The following is a 14,579-nucleotide window of genomic DNA, read 5'->3' as shown; positions in this document are numbered from 1 at the left end:
CCTGCACGCAGCCGTCACGCACGCCCTGCCGGGAGGAAACAGATGCCCCGGGCTCGGTCCGGGCGTTTCCCGTTGCTGTCGGGGGGTGCTGAGAGATTTGCAGGTAGCAGGGGCTGTGGGATCACATCCTGCCCCGGCGTCACCTCCCCCCATCAGCCCAGCTTCTCTTCCCATCGCGTCCCCCCCGGTATTTCATTTTAAAAGCAAAAACAAGGTGCAGAGAAGGGAGCTGGGCACAGCCAGACCCACACCCGCGTGCGCTGCACTGCTCGGCCTCCACCCTCCAGCCGTGCCCCAACCCGGCCCGGTCGCAGCCAGGTGGGAACAGCAGAGGTGCTGAGCTCCTGCCGCACAGAAGGGGCTCCTCTCCCCCAGCCCTGCCTCCGTGGCTCAGCCCCACAGCTCCAACCACGAGGCTCAGGACCCAGGACCGTGAGCGAACGCAGCTCCTGCCCCGACGCCACCCCGCAGGGGAGGGACAAACGCATCAGTGAAGAATAAATTAAAAAAAAAAAGCCAAGGGTGCCAACAGCACCGAGGCTTCCCTCTGCCCCCCCTCCCCCCCCGGCCACAAATCAAACAGAAACGGCTGTAGAAACCAGCACAGCTTTTACTGGTAAAACGTAACAGAAAGCTGAGCGTTGCTGATGTGTAAAAAAATAAAAATAAAAAATAAAATCCTGGGGGTGGGTGCCCGCCGAGCGCCCCGGGCGTTATTTGGCTGCCAGCAGCTGCTGGCGCTGCTGCTCCAGGAGGGCCTCCAGGTGGTCGGCTCTCTGCACCGCCGCCTGCAAGAGCACGCGGGGACGGTGAGCTGTGCCCGGGGAAGGGCTGCAGCAGCAGGGCAGGGGCAGCCCACCGCAGCTCCCCCTCGCTCACCTCGTACTGCTTCCGAAGGCTGCTCACGTTCTCCTCCTTCCTCGCCACGGCCGTCTTCACCCTGAGCAGGAGGACGGAGAGGGGCTGAGCCCGGTTCCAGGCGCCCAGCCCCAGCACCCGGCTTGCCCCGGGCCTCAGGGCGGTGATTTCGGCACAGCTCAAGGCAGCCCGAGGATGCGCAGCCCCTCTCCTCTGCATCCCCCCCCCCAGCAATGCTGCGGCAAGCCCGGAGCAGGGCTTGGGGTGCCAGGGCATCCTATAAATGCCTTCATTCATTTGGGGAGCGTTACGTAGTTTGCATCGAGGCCTCTGCAGGAAGAAGGGGACATCAGCCTCACCAGACTGAATTAACAAGGTCACAGGGACGTATATTCCTGTTTCCCACACCCACGGTCGCTGCCTCATGGCCAGACGCTCCCACGGCTCTCAGAGCACCAGACCTTCCCCATTTTGCCAGGCTGTACGCAAGGGACTGAAGGCAAAGGGGAACCCCGCTAGCTGACACTCGAGGTGTGACTCAGAGGGAATGGGAATCGCTCGGCTGGCTCTGGGAAAGCCGCTGAGCTTCACGTGCCGATGCAAAACTCTCCCACTACAGCTGGAGGCAAACATCTCCGTGCAGGCACTGGCAGCAGGGACGGGTCTGGATGTACCGCCAGGGCAGCCGGCACAGCGCTCGGCCCCACGCGGAAAGCGCGCCTGCAGCAGGCGATGCCTTCCCAGCGAGATAAAATTCCTCCCCCGCAGGCGGACGGGGAGGGAAGCGAGGAAGCGCTGCGCTGGCTGCTTGATGCTGAGCCCGGCGCCGGCTCCTGCTGGTGCTGAGCCCCCCCGCAGCACAGCCCCGCGGTGCCAGAGCCCTGCTGGAGAGGCGAGCGCAGCCCCTGCCCGCTGCGAGCCCGGTGCCTGGGTGCCGTGCAGCCGGCAGCCTGCGGCGCTGGGGCGCTCCCGGGGATCATCTGCCTGGCCCCTTCAGAGCAGCAAGCCTGCAGGGCAGGGCGACACCGCACGTGGCACAGGCTGCCTGCAGCAGAGCCCAGAGCAGGGGACAGAGAGTGCAGAGTGCTCGGGCGCTCACACCCGGAGCTGCACACCATGGGCCTCCCCTGGCAGGAGCCACGCAGCCCGGCACCGCTGTCCCGCAGGCACACAAGGCAGCAGCAACCCTGGGGAGTGGATGACACCGAGGAGCCCAGCAGGCACCGCAAGGAGCAGAGGATTTGTGGTGGCCAGCCGGGGTGAGCGCTGCCCGTTTGGTGCCGGCAGGACGGGAAGCCATGCCCGAGGATGCAGCACTGCAGACAAGCTCCTCGCAACGCACCCTGAACCAGGGTGCACCCTGCACCCAGCTGCGAGCCCACAAAGCCCGGCCAGGCTGCCTCACCTCCTGTGCACCTCCTCCAGCTCTCTGTCCTTCTCCCGCACCACCCTGTCCAGCTCCAGGCGCTGCCGGGCTCGCATCTCCACCATCTCCGCCTTCAGCCTCTTGTTCTCCTCCTCCGTGCCCACCAGCCTGTCGGCGAACTCCTGCCGGATCACGTCCGCCAGGCTGCTCCGCTCCTGGGCCAGCTGGTCCCGCACCTGCGGGGGGCCAGAGGGGTGACCCCGGGGTGCTGGAGGCCCGGGATGATGCCGGGGTGCCGGAGCAGGAGCCCCCGGTTGTGCTCTCCGCTCACCTTCCGTATCTCCTCCACCTCCTGCTCCCTGTGCTTCAGCAGGCCCTGCAGGCGGATGCTCTCCCCCTCCAGCTCAGCCAGCCGCCCCTTCAGCTCGTTGCAGCGCTCCTGCAGCTCCCGCTCCGACCTCTCCAGCTCCTGCAGCTCCACCTCGTACTTGTCCCGGATCCTCTTAATCCTGGAGGAGAGGACAGAGAGCTCAGCCTGGCGCTGCAGCCCCGCCGGGAGCATCCCCAGCCCCCTCCAGGCTGCAGCAGCGACCACGACACCGCAGCCGGCGCAGGATCAGCCCCACGGAAGGTGCAGGATGTTTTCTGGCCGTGTTCAGAGTGGTTTCACTGCCACTTCCCAGTCCAGATGTTTGCCTAGGGGAAGGCTGCCCATTGCCACATCGCTCCGACATCCCCAGGGATGCCTCACCAGCTGGGGCGAGCAGGGGCGCACACCCTGCGGCGTGCCAGGGGAGGGGAGGACGTTTGTCCCCGCCAGCTGCTCCGTCCCGAGCTCGTGCTGCGGGCATCTGCGAGCTGCAGCGCTCTGCACAACGCCGTGCACGCTCCCCCTGCCCTCACACACGCAGCAGGCAGCGGCAGGATACACACAGAGGTGGCTCAGGAGGCCACGCAGGTGGTGCCTGGGCAGCACAGCCCCACAGCGTGTCTGGAGCTCGTGTGGGAGGCACGAGGCCAAGGGAAAAGAGAACTGGGAACGAGGGCTCAGCGGGCTCACGTCTCCCTCCCCACCTGTTCTCCGCCGCCCTCTCGCACTCCTCCTTGGCGGAGGACATGTCGGCCTCCAGGCGCTGGATCACCAGCTCGATCTCCTTGTCTCTCTCCTTCCTCACCTCCTCCCTCAGCTCCCGCTCCCGGGAGAGCAGCCAGGCTTCCTGGGGACGGCGACAAAGATGCCAAATGCCGCTTCAAGCCCTCTCGGAGCTCAACGGCAGACACCTTCCGAGGAGAGCAGCCCATTGCCTTACCTCCTTCTTCACGTAGTTTGCCTCCCAGGCCTGCTTCTCCATCTCCAGTCGCTCCTTCAGCGCCTTCACTTCTGCCTGCAGAGAGACCAGAGAACTGCTCGCCTCCGGTGCTGCCTCCACGGTGCTCAGCAGTGCCAGCAGGCAGCGCCTCGCTCACCCCAGTGGGGTCGGGGGGGGACAGCAGCGACAGACCTGATGCCGCCTCTCCCGCTCCTCCTTCTCCTTCGCGTACTCCTCCTTGAGCGCGGCGGTGACGGCCGAGCTGCTCGCCTCCAGCTGCCTCCGCAGCTCCTCCGCCTCCGCTCTCTGCCTGCCCACGGACACAGCGCAGCTCGCAGCGCCCCGAGGGAGCCTCAACGAGGGCCACCAGCCGAGGGCGACCAGCCCCGGGGCTTCCAGGCGTGGGGCTGCCGGTGGTGCTGCTCTCACCTGGCCGCTTGCTGGCTGAGCCTCTCCTTCTCCTCGGCGACCTCCGCGTAGAGCCGGCGCCGCTGCTGCTGCAGCGCCTGCTCCTCCTGCTCCAGCTGCTTCTCACACCTGGGGGTGGGGGGGACCGGCCTCAGGGAGCTGCCAGGCTCGGAGCGCTCCTTCCCTGGCGCTCTGGAGCAGGGCAGCGCAGCGCCGCACAGCTTTCCCTGCGCCCTGCCCCTTCCCACCCCTCGTGCAGCCAAGCTGGGCGCTGCTGCAGCTCGGGAGGACGCGCCTGGCTGAGCGACACCTCGCACGGGGCCGTTCCACGTGGATGTTAATTGCTGCTAACCCGTTAACACCAGGAATCCGCCCAAACACCGGTTCTGGCCACCACCCCCGTGCCGTGGTGCGCGTACCGCTGCCGGGCCAGCTCCCTCTCCCGCTGGCCCTGCTCCTCCTTCTCGCGCAGCAGCAGGCTCCGCAGCTCCTCGGCCTGCCGGCAGTACTGCCGGGCCGCCCGCTCGTCCGACTGCAGCAGCTCGGCCTCGTGCAGCATCTTCAGCTTCCGTATGTCCTGCCTGTGCTTGGCGATCAGCTTCTGGATCTCCGGCTCCAGGCCTGGGGCGGCGGGGGAGGACGGTTAGCGCAGCCTCGGGGCTGGCCGGGGGCGAAGCCAGCGGATTTGGGGCCAGCGCAGGTGCCCCCGGCCCCGGCCAGCTGGTGGGGAAGCTGCGAGAGTTGACTCGGCAAGGACAGGCTTGTAAGGAAAGGGGAGAGCAGGCGTGCACTGGCTTTGTACCTTTCACGGTGATCTCCTTGATCTTTTTGGTTTTCTCATCAATCCACTTCTCCCGCCGGATTTTCTCTGTTGCGCTCATCAGTTCCTTCAGCTTCTTGATCTCCTGGTTGGAAGCAAATGGGAACACGTCAGAGAGAAGCCAGGGAAGAGATCCCTCGCTAGCCTGGGAGCCCAGCTGCAGAAAAGCAAGGCGGGAGCCGACGACCCCAGCCACACACAGCACGCTGCCCCACCACAGCACCAGTTACACACTCTCCCAGTGCCCCCAGCCCCTTGCAGGATGGGGCTGCTGCTGCCTGCAGACCTCCAGCACGGGGGGAAAGCACCTGCTGGTGTGACTGGGAGGGGGCCTCCCACACAGCCAGAGCAAACCTCTGGAGGTGACACGAATTTACTGTGCCCAGCTCCCCAAAAAACAAGCGGCTGGGGCTCCCCGAGGCGAGACCAAAGTGCCCGGGGCAGAGGCCCCAGGTGAGCCCCCCGGGGTTCCAAGTCAGCTCCCCGCACCCCGCCGGCCCCGTCCCTCACCAGCTCGTGCTGCTCCTGCATCTGGCTGATCTTCTTGCTGTACTTCTGGTCCACCTGCTTCAGCTCGGCTACCACAGCCTCACACCTCTCGCTCAGCACCTTCTTATCCTCAATGAGCTGGGGGGGGGGAAAGGGAAGGCGTGAGGCAGCCAGGAGGGCGCAGCCGCCTCCAGCCCGGCCCTCGGCCTTCTCGCTGCAGGAGCACCAGCGATGCCCCACCTGGTCGATGAAGGCCAGGTGCCGCTGTATGGCCGCCTCGTACTGCTCCCTCTGCAGCCTCAGCTGGTGGCCGAGCTCCTTCTCGGTCTGTTTGACGTGCCGGACAGTCAGTTCCCTCTGCTGGGCCTTGTGGGTGCAGGAAAGAAACGGCAACGTGAGGTGAGAAGTCACACCAGCCCAGCCCACGTACAGGAGATCGAACATGATGGATCAAAAACGGAAAGCGCTGTTGGGTCAGATCACCCAGAACAGCTCAACCCAAACCCCTGGTCCCCAAAGCTCCCGCCCCGCCGTCAGCAGGGCCGCCCAAACCCCCAGCGACGGAGGAAGGGAAAGGATTTAGCACAGCTCTGCGCTGAGCACTGGCCGGGCGCCTGCCGAGGCGGTTTTCAAACCACGAGGCAGCGAGGAGAAAGCTGAGAGAAAGCCCACAACGGAGGGGAAGGACCTCGGGGATCCTTCCCCTGCTAACAGCAACTGAGAGCGCTGCGTGACCCAGCACCCCCCGGACCTCCAGCTCCCCCGACGGCTCTGGGAGCACTGCGGGACTTGGCCCTGCCGGAGCACGGATGGGAAGCCCAATCCGCACTGCCGTGATCCCGCGGCTCCAAAGCCTCTGCTCCAAGGAGCGGGTGCTGAGGGCTCTTCTCCTTCGCTCCCCAGCAAGCAGGAGAAGCTGAGCCACCCACCAGCGCTGTCTGCAGCAGGCTGATGGCCCGCTTCTTCTCCTCCACTTCCAGCTTCAGCCTCACGATGGAGCTCGTCACCTCCGTGGCAACAGCCGACGCCTGCTCCAAGTGCGCCAGCTCCTCCTCAGAGAGGAGCCCCTGGGACGTGGGGAAAGAAAAATAAATTAAAAAAAAAAAGGAGTAAGAGGAGCTGGAGGCCACCTGGGCCCTGGAGCAGGGGGGAGAGGTCTCAGCACCCCGGCAGCACAAGGTGCTCAGCGCTCACCTCCCGCTGCGTGGCCGAGGCGGCGGAGCGGGGCCTCTCCTGCTCGGACTTCTCCATCTCGTCCAGGAAGCTGATGATGCTTTGGAGTTTGGCCTCTGAGAGCAGCGCCCCGTCCTCAGGGACCCCGGGGGAATGGTTCAGCTTCCCGAACTTCTCCAAGTTGTCAGCGGTCAGGGAGTTGGAGCTGGGCTCCTGCCAGGCAGACGGAGCTGCTGAGGAGGGCGGCGAGCCCCAGCGGTGCCCAGGCTGGTGCCGACTGCTCCCGGTCCCCCCGGTGCACCCCGGTAGGCAGCCTCATCCTCTGTGCTCAGCCCTCACGCGGTTTTGCTCCTCCACGGGGATGCCCCAGCTGCACCCAACTCCTCCGCTGCCTCCTCTGGCGTTCCCAGGGCAGGGAAGCAGCTCCTCAGCCTTTTCTTGCCCTCCACAACCCAGCGAGCCCCGGAAGGAGGCAGCCCGCAGGGGGGCCCTGCCTTCACCAGGCTCTCGCTCTGCTCACCCCGTCTATCCAGGCGTATTTGTCCTTCTTGAAGAGCTTCGGGGGGGGCAGCAGCTCTGGCTCTTCCTCCAGCAGCCTGAGGGTGTCCAGCAGCTCGGTGAGGGTGACCTTGGACTGAGCCCTGCTGACGGCCGTCACCACGGTCTCCAGGTCCTCGCCTCCCGTCTCCCTGGAGCTCACATCCTAGAGGAGAGGAAGACGCACCTTGCAGTAAAACGGCTTGCCCGGTCTCCAGAAAAACGAACCCAAGCTCCAAAGCCACCCCAGCAGAAAATCTGGTGCCGGCAGCACCTCGAACCGACGCCAGACCCACCTGCGGCTTGTCCTCTGCCCCCTGATCCTGCGAGGGCACGGAGCTGAGCCCTGCAGGGCCGCTTGCTTCTGGCTCTGCAGCTACGGCGCGGAAATTGGCATCTGCGGGGACCAGACCGCTCTCACCTGCTCGCAGCAACCCGCTCCCCGGGGTGAGAGCTGCCCTCCACCACCCTCCTGCCCCCGGCCCACGCCGCTGCAGGCGCAGGGGGGACCCGCAGGGGGACGCACCAGCGTTGTTGGCTTTGAGGCCGCCGCTGGCTGGGCTGCCGTTCCTTGCAGCAGCAGGCTTGGCAGGCTTTTTCTTTGCTACCCTTCTGCTCTCCTTCACCAGCGCAAGCTCCTCTTCCGCCGAGCACTTCGCGTCGGAAGCCTTTTGGGCCCTCTTCTGGTGCAGCTCCTGTAGGGTGGAGAAGCCGTCGGCGCGCGCTGAGTGTGTCTGTGCTGCTCCGAGGGCTAAAACAGGCCCCGGAGGCAGCATCGAGGCACGCTCAGCCGCTGCAGGGCTAACCGGGACGACCCTGCTCCGAGGAAGGGGAAGCGCAAGGCCAACAGCTCTGCTCTGCTGCGGTGAGCAGGGGGCCGTGGTGGCCGGGTCCCACCAGCTCTGCGCGCACACGAGGGCTGCGCACCGGCCCGGCACAGCGCTGCGGCTCGCAGCTTGAGGGCCAAGCACCATACAGCAGGGGGACACCGCCGTGCCCGGGGTGGGGGCTGCCTTGGGAGAGTTCTGGGAAATCACTCCAGGGACACGCACGTTTACGAGGCTGCTGCAGCGTTTCGCCACCCTCCTCCAGCTGTTCGGTGCCGTGCCTCCCGCCAGCACCCCCGCTGAAACATGACTCCATTTGGGCCAAAGAGAAACTGGGGCTCTTAAAAACCCTTTCCACTACATTGCAAGCCAGCACGCAACTCCCTGTCCTCCACCACAGGCCCAGCCCCTCAGCTTGGCCCCAGGAGCACCCATCCTGCCCCAAGGAGCTGCAGCAGCGTGGCAGGGGCGGTGAGGTGCCTCCTGGAGGCACGGCCCGCGGGCACGGAGGGGCACGCAGCCACCCTGCGGGGACCTGGGCCCTGTCCCCTCCTGGGACCAGTCCCATCCCTGGCCGCGCTGAGGAGCTGCAGTTTCCCAGTTCCCAGTCGCCCTTTCCCCGAGAACTAGCTCGAAACCAGCTCCGGGGGAGCTGCCAAGCCTTGGCAGGAGCACAAAGGCAAACTGCTCTGTGGCACCTCCGTCTCCACGGGGAGCACTCCCTTTCCAAGGCTCTCTCAAATTCCTCTTCGTGGAAAGCCCCCAGAGAGGCAGAGCGGCCCTGCCACTGCCTCCCGGAGCTGCCACTGCCTCCCGGAGCCGGGCAGCCAAGTGGCCAGGGGCAGGCACGGCGCCCGGGCCCTGTCCCTACCTGGATGGCAGCACGCCGTGCCAGGCGCGCCTTCTCCTCTCGGATCTTCCTGCGGTCCTCGTCCCTCCGCTCCTGCAAGCCCAGGATGTTCCCCTCCTCCGTCCGCCGCTGCCTTTCCTGCCAGGAAAAAAGGTCAAGGCTGAGCGAGAGCTCCCCGCGCCCACCGCCCGCGGCAGATAAGTGGGGAACGAGGCACCCCAAGCGCCCCCCACCCCGGCTTGCTGCACCCCCGGCCATCCCCTCCCGCAGGTAAAGAGCCGTCGGGAAAGCTCTGCTGATTTTCTCGGGGCACTAAATGCAACCATCAGTCATCCGGGGCTGAAACCACCAAGGAGACGAGGCTTAAAAATAGAAGCTCACATGCCAAGAGCCGCGGCGCTCGCTGTTGTTTGGATAAATAATTAAACGCAAAGCACCACAAATAGCTGCGGATGCCACGGCGCTCTCCAAGGAGCCGACCATCGCGGCTCTGCAGCGAGCCGAGGGAGGGTTTTCCCTCCTCTGACCACGAGGGCGTCTGGGATGGGGAGAATTCAGCAGGATTTGTGCCGCTGCCGCCAACGGCCTGCAGCCAGAGGGGAGGGAAGGGACAGGCTGCAGGGCTCCCAGATCCCTCTGGCACCCCAGCAGCACTGCCCACTGCACTGGGGGATGGGGCCAGGACCCTCCCCACCCCGCTGCGAAGGGCAGAGCCCCCAGCTCCGACAGCTCGGGTCCCGGCTGGCAGGTCTGCGGGCTCTGGGAACGCATGGTGCCCATCAGCAGGACGGGGGCACCCCGGCGGGGTTTGTGCCACAGCCCCGGGGACAAACCTCCCGCCTGGAAGCCAGCAGGCGCCCCAGAGCCGCTGCTCCTGCCTTGTGCCGCTGCGAGTGGCGTCGGTACCAGCGCTGGATGGTCACGGCGGCGAGGTTCACCTGCTGGATGAACCTGCAAAAAGGGAGGCAGCGTCAGCCCCGCGGCCCCCCGACTCCCCCCGGCACCACCACACAGCCGCAGCACGGCCACGACGGCACCCCCAGCCTCGCTCCCTGGCTCGGCAAGGCCATTTCGGGGGAGGACTCGTTCCTCTGACCACAACTCGGGAGCGCAGAGCTGAGTCGGGGGCAGGGAAAGCCAAACACAACCCCTCAGCGGCTGCCTCGGCCCTTTCTGAACCCGGAGCCCCACGGGACACGGCCCGGCCCGCGCTCAGCCCCACGCCCTGCTCCTGCCCCTTTCCCTCAGCCTCCCGTGCCGCCTCACCTCTCTGCCTCCTCCTCGGTCACCTCCTTCCTGCGGGGCAGGCCGCCGTTGTTGTTGCGGGCCGTGATGTTGTTGCTGGAGAAATTCTTCTGAGACTTCACCAAGCTGCTGCTGCTTTCGCCGTCCTCGTTCGCGGTGGCTTTGACGACGTTGCTAGGGCAGAAAATAAAGCCCTGGGGCTCCAGCCTGCCCTGCCCCACGCCTGCACGGCACGCAGGGGGGGCCCAGCACCGACCTGGGGGCAGCGCAGCCCCCGGGCCGCGTCCTCCCCGGCACTTACTTGAGGGAGCTGGGCGCCTGGTTGGAGCTTTTGGGCGCGGGGCCCTTGTCGGCGGTGTAGTTGTTGTGCACCATGGTGGTGACGCAGTTCCCCATCGCGCCCTTGTTGCTCCTTTTTTTTTTTGCAGAGGGGAGACAACCCGTCAGGGCTTGCCGGATCCACGGGGACAGCACGTGCCCTGCACTCCCCCTCTGCGTGGTGGCCGCCCCTTGGCCGTGGTGCCTCGGGCACCCCTCAGGGCAAGGAGCAGGGGAGGCCTGGAAGGCACCCCCAGACCCGAGCTGGCTCCTTGGGGCCGGCGCCAGACAGACAGACCGGCAGACAGACAGACAGACACAGCCCGAGCAGACCCAACAGCCCGCTGGTCGCGCTCAAACTCCTGGCCCTGAGGTTGTCACCCCTTAGCGCTCCCTTTCCTGGCCTCTCCCAGACCCGAACCAGCCTCCCCCGAACGCCCAGCCGCGCCGGCACGCTGCCATCGGCCCAGCCCCAGCCCCACCTCTCGTGCCCGGGTATTTTCAGTTGGTTTCCTCCCAGCACCAGCCCTGCGGGCTCCCGGGGGGTGGGGGGGGCTGCCCCCTTACCTGTTGTTGGCGGTGAAGTTGGCCGCCAGCAGCACGGCCGCTTCCTTCTTCCTCATGCCCGCCGGCGGCTCGGCGGCGCAGGAGCCCGATGGGCCCGGGAACGCTCGCGGCTGATCGTCCTGCGTGGGGCCAAATACCAGGGTCAGACGGCACCGACCCAGCCTCCCCCACGCCCCGTCCCTCCTGCGGAGCCGATTTCTGCCCCGCACCACAGAGGTTTCTGCCCCGCAGCCCTGCAGGGCTTTGCCCGCACCGCTGCCTGCCTCCGTCGGAAGCCAGGAGCGTGGAGCCGGTGGCCAAAACCCCTGGGCTAGGGGCAGCAACACACGGCCACGGCAGGCCAGGGGACGTTCACGCCACGCCAGCTTGGCTGCAGGCTGAGGATGAGCGGCACGACCGCGCCCTGGCTCGAGGAGAAACCCCCCGCCCAGCCACCAAACTCCCGGCTCCTCGCACGAGGAGCCGGCTCCCCTGCGTCCCCGCCGAGCCCTGCCCTCACCAGGACGTTCCACGTGGTTTTCTGCTCCGGCGAGGCCGTGCTCAGGGTCGCCGCTTTCTTTCTCCCACCAGAACTGCTCTCGAAGAAGGCCAGGAAGTCTCCCGTCTGCTCCGAGCTGCAGCCCAGGGAAGGCAGAGAGAAGGATGCGCGCGCTGGGGTTAACGCCGAGCTGACAAACGGCGACGAGGCAGCAGGAGCGGGGTTCCCGTCCCGCTCGGGGTGCAGCGCCCCAGCAGGCGGCTCTGATCTCGGCAGAGCAGCGGCAGCAGCGCGGCAGGGGCCTGACGAAGCCGCGGCATGCCCGGTGCCTCTTGTCCGGCCCCAGGGGAGAAAAGGGGCAGAGAATCGTTACACGGTCAGGAATCTAGGAAGGGTTTGTTACAGAGAGCCTTGCGCTTCTGTAGGACGCGTGCGAACAGAGCGCTGTAAGGGCAGCAAGAACTGAAGGTCAGAGCTCAAAGGCAGCCTCCAGGAGATCCCTGGAGACGGAAGGAGAAGTTTTGTCTCCTAACACAGCCTGGCGGGCCCGCGAGGGGCTGTTCTAAGCGGAGGGTCCTGTCCTCATTTCCCCAAACGCCACCCACGTGCCCTCCCCTGCAAAAAAAACGCGCCGTGCCTTTCCGAAGCCCAGCCGTAGCCCCGTGTGTCGGACAGAACTTCCTAATGCCCAGCTCCGGCAGGCCCCGCTGTCCCCGTGGGGCAGGGGAGGGCGCGCGGAGCGGGGGGTTCCTCGCGGTCCCATCCCGGCGCGGTGCCGGGGGAGCCGTACCTGCGCCCGCTGCTCGCCCGCTGGGCGACCTGGGTGGTGCTGTTGGACCTCCGGAGGTTGTTGATGGCCCGGGAGCCCGCATCCTCCTGCGGGGGAGAAAGCTCAGCTCAGCTCAGCGGAGGTTTCGCAAGGGCAGGGCTGGGATGCCCGGAGCAGGGAACGAGCGCGAGGGAAGCTGCCGAGGCAGCGGGGATTACTCAGCATAAAGCACAAAGATCCCGTGCTGCTGGAAAGACCTGGGGCTCCCTGCCAACGCCAGCGCAGTTAAAACCAGCCCCGCTGCGAGACACCGGGACGCCCCAGCGCCTGCCGGCCGTGAGCAGAGGGAGCTCCACGAGGCACGGCGCTGGGAGCACCCGGCAGGAGCCCCCGGGACCCCAAAACTTCCCAGAGGGAAAGCACCGAAGGGAGATGAAGGGCGGGGGAGGCCCAACGCTGCCTGCCCTCGCTGCCTGCCCTCAGGCACATGGAAGAGCCGAGAAGGGACCCAGCGAGCAGGAGCTCGCAGGGGATGAGGTTTGGGAGCACGGCGCCGCAGCGCCCAGATCCCGCAGCGGCTCTGCTCATCCCGAAGAGAGCAGGGGGCAAGGCAGGGGGGGTACGCGAAGCCCCCTGGGACCCCCACCCAGCCCCGGCAGCCCCTCGGGGGCTCAGACACCGGGCAGGAGGGCGCAGGAGCACCCCAGGGCTCCCCCCGCAGCACCCACCAGGGCGTTCCTCTTCGGCTTGCCATCGGCGACGACGGAGAGGGAGCGACCGACGTGCTTGGCGGGGGAGGCGCTGCTCGGGCGCCGCACCACGGGCACGGGCAGCCCCGTCAGGCTCAGGTCCACGGCCACGCCGCCGCAGCCGGCGCCACGGCACGAGGAGCTGCTCCGGGCGCTCCTCATCCTGCGCGGGGAGAGGGCAGATGGGTGCCAAGGAGGTAGATCGCAGCACGATCCCAACGCGAGCCCAAAGGGGACCCAAGGGAGACCCAAAGGGGACCCAATGTGGACCCAACAAGGACCCAATGTGGATTGCAGCGCAAACCCAACGTGGACCCAAAGGGGACCCAAGGGAGACCCAAAATGGACCCACAGGAGACCCAACGCAAACCTAAAGGGGACCCAAGGGATACCCAACACAGACCCAAAGAGAACCCAATGTGAAGCCAACGTAAACCCAAAGGGGACCCAAACGCAGACCCAAAGGGGATCCAAGGGGGACCCAAAACAGACCCAATGTGATCCCAAAGTGGCCCCAGCTCAAACCCAACACAGACCCGATGTGGATCGCGGTGCGAACCCAGCGCAGACCCAAAAGGGGACCCATCGTGAACCCACCATAGACCCAAAGGGGATCCAGAAGGGACCCAACGCGGACCCTAAAGGGGTCCCAAGGGAGACCCAGTGTGGACCCAAAGGGGTCCCATTGCGAACCCAACTCAAACCCAGCACGGACCCAAAAAGGACCCTAGGGAGACCCAGTACAGACCCAACGTGATCCCAAAGGGGCCCCAAAGGGGCCCCAACTCAAACCCAACACAGACCCTAGGTGGATCGCGGTGTGAACCCAGTGCATCCCCAGAGGAGACCCAGAGGGGACCCAGTGTGGACCCAAAGAGGACACAACACGAACCTGCCATGGACCCAAAAGGGTCCCAGAGGGACCCAATGCGGACCTTAATGGGGTCCCAAAGGAGACCCAGTGCGGACCCAAAGGGGTCCCAAGGGAAACCCAGCATGGACCCAAAAGGGACCCAGAGGGGACCCAACGCGGACCCTAAAGGGGTCCCAAGGGAAACCCAGCGCGGACCCTGCGGGATCCCATCGCGAACCCGACTCGAACCCAGCACGGACCCAATAAGGACCCAAAAAGAACCCAAAGGAGACCCAGCGCGGACCCAAAAAGGACCCAGAGGGGTCCCCCCTCGGCCCCCCCGCAGGCCGCGTCCCTCGGGGCCGCCCCCCCCCGCCCCGTGCCCGCGGCCGAGCCCCCCCCGGCCCCCCCACCGCGGGGCCGCCCCTCACCCGGCCGGGCCTCCGCCGCCGCAGCCCCGCACCGCCCCGGGGCCCCGCCCCCCCGCCGCCATTGGTGGGTGCCAGGCGGGCGGCGGCCGCCCCATTGGCTGAGGAGGCTGCCGGTCAGGGGAGGGGAGGGGCGGGGAGCGGGGTTGGTGGATTCTAAAAGGGGGCGGGGCGATAGAAAGGAGGCGTGGTCTGGTGGTCAGGGGGCGTGGCCACATGGCCAGGTGGGCGGAGCCTGGGTCCGGAGAACCGCGGGTTCGAGTCCCCGCGCCGCCCGGTGCCCGCCGCTGCCCGGGGGTTACCGGCGGCCGCTTGACCCCAGAGCGGCCGGGCGGAGAACCCCAAGGCAGCCCCGTGGCCCGCAGCCCCTCGCGGAGCTCAGCCCGGTGCCCCAGCCCCACCCTCCCACCGGCCCCAGGCCAACGGGGAGCCACAGTTGCCCGCAGCCCGGCTCCCGGCCCTACGGTGCCCGGACGTCGCTCGCCCCGCGGGGCACAAAAAGGGACAGGAGGGACGCGACCAAATCATTGAGCT

General features: G+C 66.8%; 1 protein-coding gene across 1 annotated transcript; it reads right to left on the bottom strand.

Moving 5' to 3' along the window:
* Positions 1-594: 594 nt before the first annotated feature.
* On the bottom strand, positions 595-14,481 carry CEP131 (centrosomal protein 131). The gene is made up of 26 exons (XM_083805106.1): positions 14,049-14,481; positions 12,744-12,927; positions 12,037-12,122; positions 11,268-11,382; positions 10,769-10,887; positions 10,185-10,295; positions 9,905-10,057; positions 9,472-9,589; positions 8,660-8,776; positions 7,488-7,656; positions 7,258-7,358; positions 6,945-7,127; positions 6,446-6,637; positions 6,181-6,318; positions 5,492-5,617; positions 5,273-5,389; positions 4,745-4,847; positions 4,362-4,563; positions 3,964-4,071; positions 3,727-3,844; positions 3,535-3,609; positions 3,299-3,441; positions 2,556-2,733; positions 2,264-2,460; positions 880-940; positions 595-788 (listed from the first exon to the last, which is right to left on the bottom strand). Exons 1-26 carry the CDS (start codon positions 14,261-14,263, stop codon positions 714-716), a joined length of 3,504 nt encoding a protein of 1,167 aa, XP_083661232.1. The 5' UTR covers positions 14,264-14,481; the 3' UTR covers positions 595-713.
* Positions 14,482-14,579: the final 98 nt, after the last annotated feature.

This window comes from Anser anser (assembly GCF_964211835.1).
Source record: "Anser anser genome assembly, chromosome: 19".
NCBI classification, from domain to species: domain Eukaryota; kingdom Metazoa; phylum Chordata; class Aves; order Anseriformes; family Anatidae; genus Anser; species Anser anser.
The sequence above is the reverse complement of the archived record's forward strand: the minus strand, read 5'-3'. Positions and strand labels throughout refer to the sequence as shown.

Bases quoted from the DNA above. Each gene is read 5' to 3' on its own strand.
- CEP131 (XM_083805106.1), bottom strand. From the start codon at position 14,263: ATGTGGCCACGCCCCCTGACCACCAGACCACGCCTCCTTTCTATCGCC. The intron at 8,777-9,471 runs GTTTGTCCCCGG...TTTTCCTGGCAG, and splicing joins TGCTGGCTTCCAGGCGGGAG to GAAAGGCAGCGGCGGACGGA. The intron at 6,319-6,445 runs GTGAGCGCTGAG...CCCACGTCCCAG, and splicing joins CCTCGGCCACGCAGCGGGAG to GGGCTCCTCTCTGAGGAGGA.